Source organism: Anolis carolinensis, chromosome 1, assembly GCF_035594765.1.
Source record: "Anolis carolinensis isolate JA03-04 chromosome 1, rAnoCar3.1.pri, whole genome shotgun sequence".
In the NCBI taxonomy this organism is placed as follows: domain Eukaryota; kingdom Metazoa; phylum Chordata; class Lepidosauria; order Squamata; family Dactyloidae; genus Anolis; species Anolis carolinensis.
The window spans coordinates 173,478,637-173,491,584 of NC_085841.1; the positions used below are offsets into that span (position 1 = coordinate 173,478,637).

Below are 12,948 nucleotides of genomic sequence, written 5' to 3' on the forward strand. Positions count from 1 at the left end.
CTGTTCAGATTGCAGATTTGCAAACACCTGCCTGCTGTTTATTCTAAGAGAGATGTGACCGGATTGGCACACAGACACTATCTCAAACATACCTGTAACTGACTGATAAGTTGTGTACCTGTGTATGATGAACACATGAAGGTTGTGAGCAAACTATGTTATTTTTACCAAAGTCTATTTTGTCTCTTGAGTGCATAATACAAAACAAATTGTTTTATGGGAGAGTAGATCTATTTTGGGCACTGAAAAACACTTCTGAAGAACTGCTATTTTTAGGCACTGTTTTTTAACAGTTCTGAGACAAGTTACTCAACAAACAACCAAGTGCCAGTTAACACATCCAAACAGGATGCCTCCAGGCAACAAAGACCAGGCTGCCTCTATTCAAAAACCCTCATCCATTTACTTTTTCAACTGTGAAGTTACTCAATGCTAATCAAGCTTGCTCAATTAGGCCGGGCTGTGGCGCAGGCTGGAAAGCAAGCCAGCTGCAACAAATCACTTTGACCAAGAGGTCATGAGTTTGAGGCCAGTCCGTGCCTGTGTCTTGTCTCTGTCTCTGTTCTATGTTATGGCATTGAATGTTTGCCTTTATGTGTGCAATGTGATCCGCCCTGAGTCCCCTTCAGGGTGAGAAGGGCGGAATATAAATGCTGTAAATAAATAATTGCAACAAAACAGACAAGGGTTCTTTCTCCCACCCTGGGCATTCCATGGATATATATACACCTCACTTGCTTCACTTCCAACAGAACCTCTGAAGATGCCATTAGCCACAGGTGCAGGCGAAACGTCAAGAGAGAATGCTACTTGAACAGGGCCACACAGCCTGCAAAACTCAGCAACTCGGGGATTCTAGCCACAAAAGCCTTTGACATTTATAGTAGAGATGAAAGCTTTTGACAGTACATTTATGGTAAAGATGGCAAAGGTTATGGAATGAGGGGAAGCCAAGTAAGGAGAGTTGTTGCAGTTGCCTTTTGCAGTTGCCTTTTGCATGGGAAGGGCAAGGGTTTGTTCTGAATCCAAGGAGGCAAATTGCTTTTGGCTTTGAACTCATTCTACAGCAGCAGCAGCAGCAGTAAGATGAAGGTAAAAGGTAAAGGTTTCCCCTGACGTTAAGTCCAGTCATGTCTGACTGGGGGTTGGTGCTCATCTCCATGTCTAAGCCGAAGAGCCGGCGTTGTCCGTAGACACCTCCAAGGTCATGTGGCCGGCATGACTGCATGGAGCGCCGTTACCTTCCCGCCGGAGCGGTACCTATTGATCTCACATTTGCATGTTTTCGAACTGCTAGGTTGGCAGAAGCTGGAGCTAACAGCGGGCGCTCACTCCGCTCCCGGAATTTGAACCTGCGACCTTTCGGTGTGCAAGTTCAGCAGCTCAGTGCTTTAACACACATCGCCACCGGTGCTCCGTAAGATGAAGAGGGAGGGGGGAAAGTGGGAGGAGAGAAAAGAAAGTGGGGCAATAAGGGATGAATGGGGCCAGCTGGAGGGCACTGTAGTTTAGTTTCGCCGTTGAGCGACGTGCTGCTTCCTCGGCGCGTGTGCACACGTGTCCTGGAGGCCCCGCCCTCAGGAGAGTCATGCCGACGCGGCCACCGCCAGCGAAGGTCTCGTGTCCCCTAAGAGACGCCGTAGCGTCCCAAGCTGTTGGTAACTAAGCGAGGAGAAAGGCTTTCATTCAGTCGCTCGCTCGGAGCGGGATGGATGCGTCCCACCGGGCTGCTTCCCTCGCCGTGTCCTGCCTCCGAAGGCCGGTGGACCCGCGCACTAGAGCCCCCATAGCGCTGTACGAGCGGGAGCGGGAGGACGGAGCCTGGCAGCAGGTCGGTACCTCGAAGCACATTCTCTCAGCCTCAGAGGGAAGTAAGGATAAGCCCCCTCTGAACACATTTTGCCTGATAGGGTCGCCTCGGGTCTTTGCTCTTTCTAGGGTTATTGAAGGACCAGGATTAGGAGCTGTGTAATGTCAATCTCCACAACCAGAGGCATGCATGAATTGCATTGTATACGCCTTGAGTTGAATGCCAACATTGCATAAATCAACAAAGATGCCAAGTTTGCAATCAAGGGCCCAGACAAAGTCACATTCACATCCATGCATGGGAGATCTCTATGAGCAGTAAAATCCACCCGCAACGCACTTTCACATTAAGATACAGTGTGCTTTCATGTGCCATAGCAGTGCAATGAGGAACTTTGCTTTCACAACCTTCTACTGAAAATGACCTTTGGTATGTTGTGGGGTAAAATGGAGTCCCCAATGGCGCATTCAGGTTAATCCGCTGAGCTGCTGAACTTGCTGACTGAAAGGTTGGCGGTTTGAATCTGGGGAGAGGGGTGAGCTCCTGATCTTAGCCCCAGCTTCTGCCAACCTAGCAATTCAAAAATATGCAAATGTGAGTAGATCAATAGGTACCACTCCAGCAGGAAGGTAACAGCATTCCATGCAGTCATGCTGGCCACATGACATTGGAGACGTCTATGGACAACGCCGGCTCTTCGGCTTAGAAATGGAGATGAGCACCAACCCCCAGAGTTGGACACAACTAGACTTAATGTCAGGGGAAAACCTTTACCTTTAATTTGTGGAGACTTCTCTTAATTTTCTCCCTGGCTCATCACTGATGACTGAGCTTAGTGAAATATACTATTTAATTGATGAGTCTCCACAATAATTGTGATTGGTTTTAAATGCTTAATATTTATTTATATCTTATATCTGGACGCTATTGTGCTTTATGTGATTTTTGTCTAGTATTTTATGTTAAATGTGCTTCGATTTGTATTGTGTTAGATTTATACACTGTGAATTTGCAATGTGGCACTGAAGTGGCCAAACTGTAAGCTGCTCTGAGCCCCCCTTGGGGTGAGAAGAGCGGGATAGAAATATAGTGAATAAATAAATAAATGGCACCAATTTAGAGCATTCTTATTGCAAGAAACACTATCAACACAACTTTTCCCCCTTGGGAAAGTAGTGAATGGGGGAAGAAGAAGGGGAAAAAACAATGGTGGTGGGGTGGCGGCTGATATAAATGACAAATTGCTCCAAATAGATTTGTCCTTTGCCGATATCTATATATGTTTTGTGTATCTGGCTGCCCGCATCTATGTCTCATTCTTTAGCTCCTTGGATTACAATTTCTCCAAGTTGCCTTTCTAGTTACCTAGGGAACTCATTCCAGCATCAGAGTGGATTACACAAGGGTGGTATTTTTCTGGGGTTACCTAGCAGCTTTGTTGGGTTTCCTATTTGGGGTACTGTCTGTGGATGAATGGGGCAACTACTCTCCTTTCCAGGAAAGAGCGGCACACCGTATCATCCTCTGTGACAGAGCCTTCCAAACTGGGTGTCCTCAAACTTTAATGCTGGCTTCAGTGTCCCATTAGAGCTGAAAGACTAGGCCAAGAGTTTGCATCTCACCTGAAATAATTGTAGATGATCTTAGAGCCTTCTTGGTGGCCCCCTGGCTCTGGAATTCCCTCCCTAGAGAGATTAGGCTAGCCCCTACTCTCCAAGCTTTTTGGTCTAATCTGAAAACATGGCTTTTAAAATAGGCCTTTGACCTTGATTAGAATTTTAGTGGTTAGGCTTGAGGACTTAGTGATTATTTCATTCCGGCACTTTGGATTGATACTTGAAGACAGCCATTTTTATCTGCATGCATTTTATGGAATTTTAAATTTTATTATTTGATTTTTTAATGAAAATTGCTGTTTAAATTCATGTCAAAGTTTTATACGTTTATGTATTGTGTATTCTATATGTGCTGAACTTTGGAGTGCTTTCGTGAGCTGCCCCGAGTCCCTTCAGGGAGATTGTGGTGGGATATAAATAAAGTATTATTATTATTAGGATAGTTTTGAATAGTGGAATTGTGGGCATAACTCATAATCCCATAGAGACCGATTAATCACAGGTCTGCAGCTTGAGGATTCATCGCTAAACCTGGAGGCCCAGGTGTCGGAGGTGGCCAAGAGGGCCTTTGCACAATTAAAACTTGTGTGCCAGCTGCGTCTGTATCTCCAGAAGCCAGATCTGGCCATGGTGGTCAACACCTTGGTTATATCCCACTTTTTTTTCGTGTCAGGAGCAACTTGAGAAACTGCAAGTCGCTTCTGGTGTGAGAGAATTGGTCGTCTGCAAGGATGTTGCCCAGGGGACGCCCAGATGTTTTAATGTTTTTTCCATCCTTGTGGGAGGCTTCTCTCATGTCCCTGCATGGAGCTGGACATGGACATGGAGTCCCACTTAGACTACTGTAACATGCTCTACATGGGGCTGCACCTGAATAGTGCTCAGAAACTTCAACTAGTCCAGCGGTTCTCAAACTGGGGTCCCCCGATATTTTGGGTCTTCAATTCCCAGAAATCCTAACAGCTGGTAAAGTGGCTGGGATTTCTGGGAGTTGTAGGCAAAAAATATCTGGGGACCCCAGGTTGAGAACCACTGAACTAGTCCAAAGATCTGCAGCCAGATTACTTACAGGTGCTGGACACAGGGAGTGTACCCCCCCCCCCCAAAAGTTACCTCCACTAGCTGCCAGTTTGTTTCCGAGCCTGATTCAAGGTGCTGGTTTTAACCTTTAAAGAACTAAACCAGTGATTCTGCAAGTTCCGAAACAACAAGAAAAGCATGAAAGTACTTCTTAATTTTATCTGAGGATTGTTTGATTTTTCAGTATTCAGTAAAAACATTATCACAAATAATGTTTCCTTTAATTTGAATAACAGAAATAGTATAAACACTCTGTTTTTGTTTGGAAAGATAGATGCCAGATGGGTTTATTACAGCAAGTCTGTCTATATCTCTTAAGGAGCTTTACACAAAAAGAGATGAAACAAGATTATGCACAGCTAAACAAAGCAGTGTTTTAGTCATCATTGACATGTGATTATTTACAAAGTACAGTGCGTCCCAACAGTCTCCATACGTAGGACAAATAAAACTCATATTTTACATTAGTTTATATTTTGTAAAATTTCGTAATGAATATTTTGTTAATTTACAATTTCCCATTTCACCTACATATGGAGACTTTTGGGACACCCTGTATTAGAAAGACTGTAGGAAGAATAACCGGTCCAAGGTCATCCAATGTTCATAACACTCATATTCAGTAAAAAGTCGGACTTTATTCTAGATATATATGTTGTAAGCGGTGGGCTGTGCTGACTTGGAGAAACTTGTTGTTTCTTGTTCTCTCAGCAAGAATTTTATAGCTGGCCTTGTAGCATCAACAGTCAAACTAATTTTGTCATTTAAAAAACGATGATAATTGTGTATTTTAGAATAATTTGCATCCTGAGAGAGAACAGAGTTCCGATGTCCATGCTGATTGCAAAGACTGGGCAGACATTTCCAAAATGTATCTTTCAAATCAAGAATATTACTTAAAGCTGGAAGAACTTAAGAATGCGCACCAGGAGACCATGGCGAAACTGGAAAACATGTATCAGAATAAACTGTATCTGAAAGGAGTTGAGCCTTTAACCAACACAGATATGGCCAATAGTACGAGTTACAGGTACAGTGTCTAACAAAACTAGGCCTACTTCTTTGTTTTTATTCATTAAATATAGTGAACACTACAGGCATATTGTTAATGAATCTGCAAATAGATGATCATACAAAAATGTTGTTCCTATTTAAATGTTTTCAGTGCAAAGAGAAAAGATAAATAATGACTTGATTTTTAATCAAGACAAATCTTGAATTCTCCTTTATATGTCATCTGTCCACATGCTGAGTCTATGAGATTTTACTAATTAGTGACTAATATAATTTAGTGTTACTAATCGAATATTAGGACATTTTCCTCTTGCTTTATACTGGAATTTACCTAAGAATACAAATCCAAAACCCTGATAGCTATAAAAAAGGCAAAACTATGGATTTTATACAGATATGTTCAGTCCAAGATCCCTTGTGCTTTTAAGACTCAAAGGTATTTCTCACAGGAAAAGCTACTGGATTGAGTAAACTTCATAAAGTCTTTTTTTCTGAAGAGGATGGCTGTGCTTAATTTTTGTACAAGAGTGGTATTTCTCAGACTTTCTGTAAGGAAGCTTGAGGAGCTGGAATAGATAGGCTTATATACTGTACTGACAGGACTATGTAGATTTGAACCATCTTCTGTATGTTCCCTGCCATTCTCTTATTCAGTACAGCAGGAGGTTCCACTGTTTAGTTTCTTTAATCCAGTTATGTTTTAGTAAAAGGCGAAAGATTTATACGATCTGAAGGAAAGTCAGAGTATAGTTGTGTTTTGAAGCATCAAGAAAACAAACTGTAATATTTTTGTTGCCTTTAGATCAGCATATGGGTTGAACTCATTTAATCCTCAGAAGAGACATACATCATTTTCTGAGCCTGATTTAAACAGTTATTTCCATTCAAATGTATCTGATACATCTGATGAAGAGTTATATTTAGATGAAGATGACAGTGAAGAAGAATTGCTGACATTTCAAAAGCAGCAAATTGAAAGTGCATGTGATAGGTTTTCGCCAGAGGATTATTCTCACCGCACTAAAAGTATTTCATCCATGTTACAAACTTTGAGAAAGCCTAAGAAGAAGAAAAAGAAGAGATGGTCCCCAAAGATCACAGTACCCCAGCCTTTCCAGATGACTATTCGGGAATCTAAGAAAAAACAACACAACGTCAAATCAAAGTCATTGATTGAACTAGAAAATAATTTGCTAAAGAAACGATTGGAGGAAGAAATGGAGTGTCAGAAGAAATTCCGTGCCAATCCAGTGCCTGCTTATGTCTTTGTCCCTTTGTATCATGAAATAATGCAGCAAAACGAAGAACGTAGGAAGTCACTTCGAGAAAGTAGGAGAGAGATTCTTTTAGGTATGCAAAAGCCTTTCAAATTTATTGAAAGAGAAGCACAAAAGAAAGAACTGAAAAAAGTGCAATTGAAGGACCTTTCCTTGCCAGAAAAGACAAGAATATTCAAAGCAAAGCCAGTTCCTAAATGTATTTATAGTTCAGAAGTCAATGAGAAGCTAAAGGAAGAAGAACTTTATAGACAAATTAGAATACAGATGAGATCTGAAGAGCTTCTGCGTAATTCATTTTTCCCCAGCAACAGATTAGGAAATAAAGGTCCCAATAAGCATAGGGAGCAATGCTGTCTTGAACATAACGAAGGACTTGGATGCAAACCAAGACACAAAACCCAGGTCCCAGATTTTGAAATATTACATAAAAAATTCCGGAAACAGCTTCAGAGACAGAAAGATGTGAAACCCATCACAGTCTGTGAACCTTTCAGTCTCCGCACTGCTAATATCCCTTCCAACAAAAAGAAGATTCTTGAGGATATCCAAATGGATGAAGAAAAATTAAAGGAGACACGTTGGCCCTATGCTTCTTCAAGATGCAGTCCCCAAATGAGAACTCCTTTAGATTCTGAAGAACCCATATCACCAAGAATTACAGAATCTACAAGACGACGATTACAAGCCATTAGGTGAGCCATTCCTTGACTTGGAATGCTGCAGTTGTTATAAATTAATCCAAAATTACTTTTTTGTAAGTAAAAACATGTTGTTAGGATAACATTCTCAATATTGGTCTTGCTTATTTATATAGTAAATATTTACTACTATTATTTGTATCTAGGACTGTTATGAAATTATCCTATAATCATGGAATGTGAATTCAAAATCATGGTTCCATACGACTTCAATACAATTTGTAGATCCTATTAGGAACAATCAAATCTATAACGTAAAGGCTGACAGATCAGGATACAGTTCAGATATTGCAAACTCACCAGGGTTACGTCCCTGCTTTTCTGTATATAGAATGAAGGTCAGTATTTGTATATGGACAAATACATGCAAACAAATCTTCACAATGTTTGAGAAAGAAATAATGAGAGCATATTCATCTTTCACTCTATCTTGCCTTTTTTCTTTTTGAGAATACTATTCATGACTGACTGTATTATTTAATAGGGCGAAGAAGTCATCATATATGCTTACAACTGATGTTTCTAGATCCATGTGGCCATGTCCTTAAGAAATTCTTATTAAAGTTTTACAAATTTCAGTTTATTTTGCTTTACTTTGTTTTCTCATTCAGGAACTCAGCTAAGGAAAAACAGAGGGTGGAAGAAGAGCAGAAAAGGAGGAGAGCAAAACAGAAACAAAGAGCAAGAGAACTACAGAGACTTATAAGCACTAGGGCTGAAGCAAATGATCCACATCAGAGCCTCGCTCAGATCTATAAGTCAAAGCTAAAAATATTCAGGTATCTTGCAGTGTATCTCCTAGGTCTTGAACATTTAGATGCAAAGCTTTTTAGCATAGTAATAGGCAGTCATAGCTTGTAATATAGTCTAGAATTGCCCCTTCCATTATTTTATTTTATTTTTTAAAAAACTCACATTTAAATTCCATACCATTTCCATGTCATGGTATGTTAAAAAACAGGAAACATGAAAAGCAGAGAATGAAAGAATATCTACAGGAACTGGAAGAAATGGAAGAAAGGGTGGAAAAGAGACCATTGTTGTTGGAACAAGCTACACAGGTTATTGACCTATTAATCTCTTTGCTGAATGTATCATCATTGGGATTTCTGCTTTTCTTTTATCTTGTGTTCGAGGATTGTTCTTGAGATAATTTATAATTTATGCCAGTTGCCCTGTCGTTATGCCAGCTTTCTTTCAGTTACCAGACCTATTTCTCACCAGAAATGATTGCTGCCTTTCTGTTTACTGTGCTGCACAGTAATGTCCCCATAAAGACACAGGGAGATACTTCCCCATCCAATTGTGATTATTTGAAGAAAGACAGTTATGTGAATTCTGCCATGCCCTTTTATCCATAAGGATATTATGGACTGCATCTACTTTTACTGTCTCTGTATAGAGAGGCAAGATACAGGTGCAGCATCTGACATGATATTGTTTCATGAGTAATACTTGCCAACTCTGTGGAAAAAAGCCCTGTGGAAAAACTGAAACAAGATGATATCTGACATAGTATTATTTCAGTTGCAGGATATCTTATGTATCTTTTTGTGTACTGAAATAAGAGATGTTTGCCAACTACAGAACTGCATATGAACTGGTATAGCCTTATAAGCTATATTTTAACTTGGAGATATATTAGTGTTATTTTAATTTTGTTGCTCTTTCCCACTTCCTTAAATGTAGAAAAATGCACGGATAGCAGCAGAGAAACTTTATTCTGATACTCTTCGAGAGCTGGGACTCTGTGAAGAATTTGTCTCAAAGAAAGGACAATCTAAAGCAGAAATGCTTTTGCAGGGCCATTCCAGAGATGACTCTGAAATCTCGGCCGAAGCAGATATCAGAAGGTAGATGTGGCCTATTATTATTATTATTATTATTATTATTATTATTATTATTATTATATTGTCAATGGCTTTTCCTTGATATTTTAAGCTGGGAGGCTGAGAGCTTTGACATACCACTCTCACAAAGGAACAACTGTCTTCCAAAGACCATTGTTAGAAGTATTGAAATAGTTTTGAACTCCCTAGTCCAGAGCCTAATATATGTGGTACTTGTTTACCTGTAGTACCGTCTTCATTGAAAGCCACATAAGGCTTTATAAGTCATAACCATCTCTTTGAATTGCACCTGGAAAGAAACTGGTAGCCAATTAAGTTGTTTTAACAAGGAAATATTATTATACTCATCCCAGCTAGCTGTCTGGTTGCAGCTCTTTGAACCAGCTGAAGTTTCCAAATGTTCTTCAAAGGCAGCCCCAAGTAGAGGTAAATAATTGAAAAGAGCATGCACGCCCATGAGTATCAAGGAACTTTCCAAAACCAAATGTACTCCTGTAATTACTGCCTCCTAAAATGTAACTAGTGTGGGACAATTCCAAGACATTTGCATTAAGGAAGCATTTGCAGTATTACGTCTCCAATAATTTGATGATTTAGAAAACCCTGTCTTGAATAGACATTGTGGTGATACAGCTCTTTCTCGGCAAGTTTGTAGATTGGAGGATTGGTGATTAAAAGTGCTTGATGTGAATGAGATTCTGTGAGACCCCAGATGGCCATGCATTATTTTTCTAGCTTGGATTATTCTGTAGCCATCTTTTTCTTAGTTCTTTTGTAAGATTATTCTTCTGGAAGAGCAAGAGCTGGCATGAAAAATAACGATAAACCCACAATGTTTCATTTTCTGTCCAAGAATGTCAACTGTACCATGGGATCCTCTGGTGAACCTGACAGAACTGCATTTTTTTTTCTCAGTGGTCATGACTTGGAAAGAGAAGCTGCAAAGGGTCTCCGCCGGATATGTTATCCATATGCTCATCATACTCAGTTGTCAATCCCCTAGGCTATTTTTTAAAATCAGGTTCTACCATTTTTTAAATCAAAATTTTAACCTAATTCTAGTATGAAGATTGATGCACATTGGTCTGTTGATTGCTGTGTTCTGAAAACTATGTGTTTTCTGGAGTGAGTTTTGTAAGTTTGGGAATCAGCCAAACCATGGCTTTTATAGCCAGTTTTATCTTCCTCAGATATACTCTTTGGGGCAACTCCTTTCAGATACATATATGTAGTAGTCAATTCATTTTTAAACCACACAAAGAATTCATTCTGTATTGAAACATTTACATTTTAAAAATCTTCCATTTCCTCCCCATCTCAGTCGTTAGCAGTGGCTCTTCCTTCCTTTTTGTCTGCAGAGACTGCAGTTCCTTTCCTTCAAACACAGTTTCAGTTCTTCTGTGTCACTCGTCAGTCTGATTTAGCTGTGGCTTCTATCCTTAAATAATTTTGAATTTCAATTTTTGAAACATCCTTGATGACATCTCTCATCAATTTAGTTTCCAGTTTGATCAACCTCACTTCCTCGAGAATTTATAATCTTATATCCATCATCTAACCCACTGATTATCAAATAAGGTCCCTTTAGTTGCGGGATGAAGGGAAGAAGCCAAACAAAATGTTGTAATAGGCAAGATGTTGCAATTTCTCTTTCTTGCCACAGTGTGTCACTATCTCTCCTATCAAATATCATAACTCAATTATTAAAACTCAGTCTTCATGTGACCGATGGTGTCCTTGAACTTATTTCTCAGTAAATAAATACAGCCGCAGCTCTCAGACTTTCAGTTTTCTTTCAGTCTCTAGGTCTAATAGATCTTTTAAGTATTTTCAATCAAAGAATCATAACATTGGAAGAGATCACAAGATCCAACACCATCCTGCCATGGAGAACACACAAATCACTCCCAACAAGTAATCATCCAGCCTCTGCTTCAAAATCTCCAGAGAAGGAGACTCCACCACACCAAGGCAGCATATCCCACTGCTGAACCACTCCTACTGCCAACTGTCACTAGGTTCTTCCTCATGTTCAAGTGGAATCTCTTTTCCCTTCAATTTGAATCCATTGCTCCATGCCCTAGGCTCAGGATCAGCAGAAAACAAGCTTGACCCCACCTGAATATGACATCCTTTCAAATATTTAAACATCTCCCTCAGCCACGTCTCATAGGGCTTGGCTTCCAAATCTTGGATAATTTTAGTCGCCTTCCTCTGGACACATTCCAGCTTGTCAATATCCCTCTTGGACTGTGGTGTCGAGAACTGGACACAGTTTTCCAGGAGATGTTTCACCAAAGCAGAATAGAGGGGATGCTATTACCCCTTTTCACTCCTTTTGTGATGTTTTTTTTAATGTTAAATTGTCTCCCAATCACTTTTTCTCTCAGTTCTCATACATGTGCCATTCAGCTATGAAGTTCTCTTAAGTTACTTTTCTTCATGTAAATCTCTTTTAGGACTGGATTTTCTGTTCCTTCTCCCTTCCATCCCACCATATCTCACTGCAACATATTTTAGTGACACAGCAGGAACATGGTATGGATTTCTGCGAGTTCCTTTCAAATCTCTCTTAATGGGGAAAATATTTGTCAGCCCTGGTAACTCAGGATTGGAAAAATCTACAAATGATCCCTGCCTCTTCAGGGTGTTGCTAAAGGGATAGGCAGCTCAGTGCCATGCCAGTTAAATGTCTGGAATCTTACAGGTCCTCAGTGATTTTGCCTTCAGTTCTCCAAGGCTAAATAAAAGTGTCACTTCTACTATCGATATTTTTTTTCTTTACCTGCAAAATCCCACATATTGCATTATGTGAAGTTAAATTTAACATTGCTTACATGTGAATTCTTGTGCAAGTTGATGGGTGTAAAAATATTTCCTTATGTTCATCATGCGATTGCTTTTTAGGATTTACTTTGTAATATTTTTAAAGAAATGAACTATCCTTCCTCTATCTCTCCTCCTCCCTGTAGTGATAATGAAGATAAAACACAAGATAAAGAATCACCAGGAGCAGAAGAGAAGTCTGAAACTGAATCTATTCAGTCCTATAAAGAGGAAGTGGAGGAGGAGGAGGAAGAGGAGGAAAAGGAAGAGGAGGAGGAAGATGATGGAGATGGTGAAGATAGTGGAGGTGGTGGAGATGATGGAGATGATGGAGATGGTGAGATTCAGTCAGATCATGGTGACCAAGATGCTCCTGCAGACGAAAATGAAAACAATGAAGAAGATTCAGGAGAAGAACCCAGAGATTATCAAAATTGATTAAAATATAGTATTGCTTCTATGTTGCCTGAGTTTTAGTGTCTGAATTTGAATCTAATGCTTGAATTAAAATGTGAGATGGTGAGATATTGGCACTAGTAGCACATTTTATGATACCACCATTCACAGCAGCCAGTGTCTCTCAAATTTTCACCTTCTGATTTCCATGTTGACTTTGCAGATAGTTCTAACTCCAATATTCACGTCTTTTCCTGCAGTTCTGAGTATCCTGTCCTCATGTTTATACTATTTGAAAGTGTACACATTTTTTCCTGTAACATATTTTTTAGGAATAGCCAACTCCTTTATTGACTGAGCCTGAAATGAATGTTGTGA

At 39.8% G+C, this 12,948-nt stretch overlaps 1 protein-coding gene across 1 annotated transcript; it reads left to right on the forward strand.

Annotated features, from left to right (window-relative positions):
* The first annotated feature begins 1,268 nt into the window (after positions 1-1,268).
* Positions 1,269-12,699, forward strand: fam161a (FAM161 centrosomal protein A). The gene is made up of 7 exons (XM_008114389.3): positions 1,269-1,831; positions 5,301-5,536; positions 6,323-7,492; positions 8,110-8,277; positions 8,460-8,559; positions 9,188-9,351; positions 12,321-12,699. The coding sequence occupies exons 1-7, from the start codon at positions 1,709-1,711 to the stop codon at positions 12,610-12,612; spliced, it is 2,253 nt and encodes a 750-aa protein (XP_008112596.1). The 5' UTR covers positions 1,269-1,708; the 3' UTR covers positions 12,613-12,699.
* Positions 12,700-12,948: the final 249 nt, after the last annotated feature.

What these genes read in the sequence shown, in the direction of transcription:
- fam161a (XM_008114389.3), top strand. Translation starts at nt 1,709, where the DNA reads ATGGATGCGTCCCACCGGGCTGCTTCCCTCGCCGTGTCCTGCCTCCGA. An exon ending in GCCAATAGTACGAGTTACAG is followed by an intron (nt 5,537 to 6,322) that starts GTACAGTGTCTA and finishes TGTTGCCTTTAG; the next exon opens with ATCAGCATATGGGTTGAACT. An exon ending in TGTTGGAACAAGCTACACAG is followed by an intron (nt 8,560 to 9,187) that starts GTTATTGACCTA and finishes CCTTAAATGTAG; the next exon opens with AAAAATGCACGGATAGCAGC.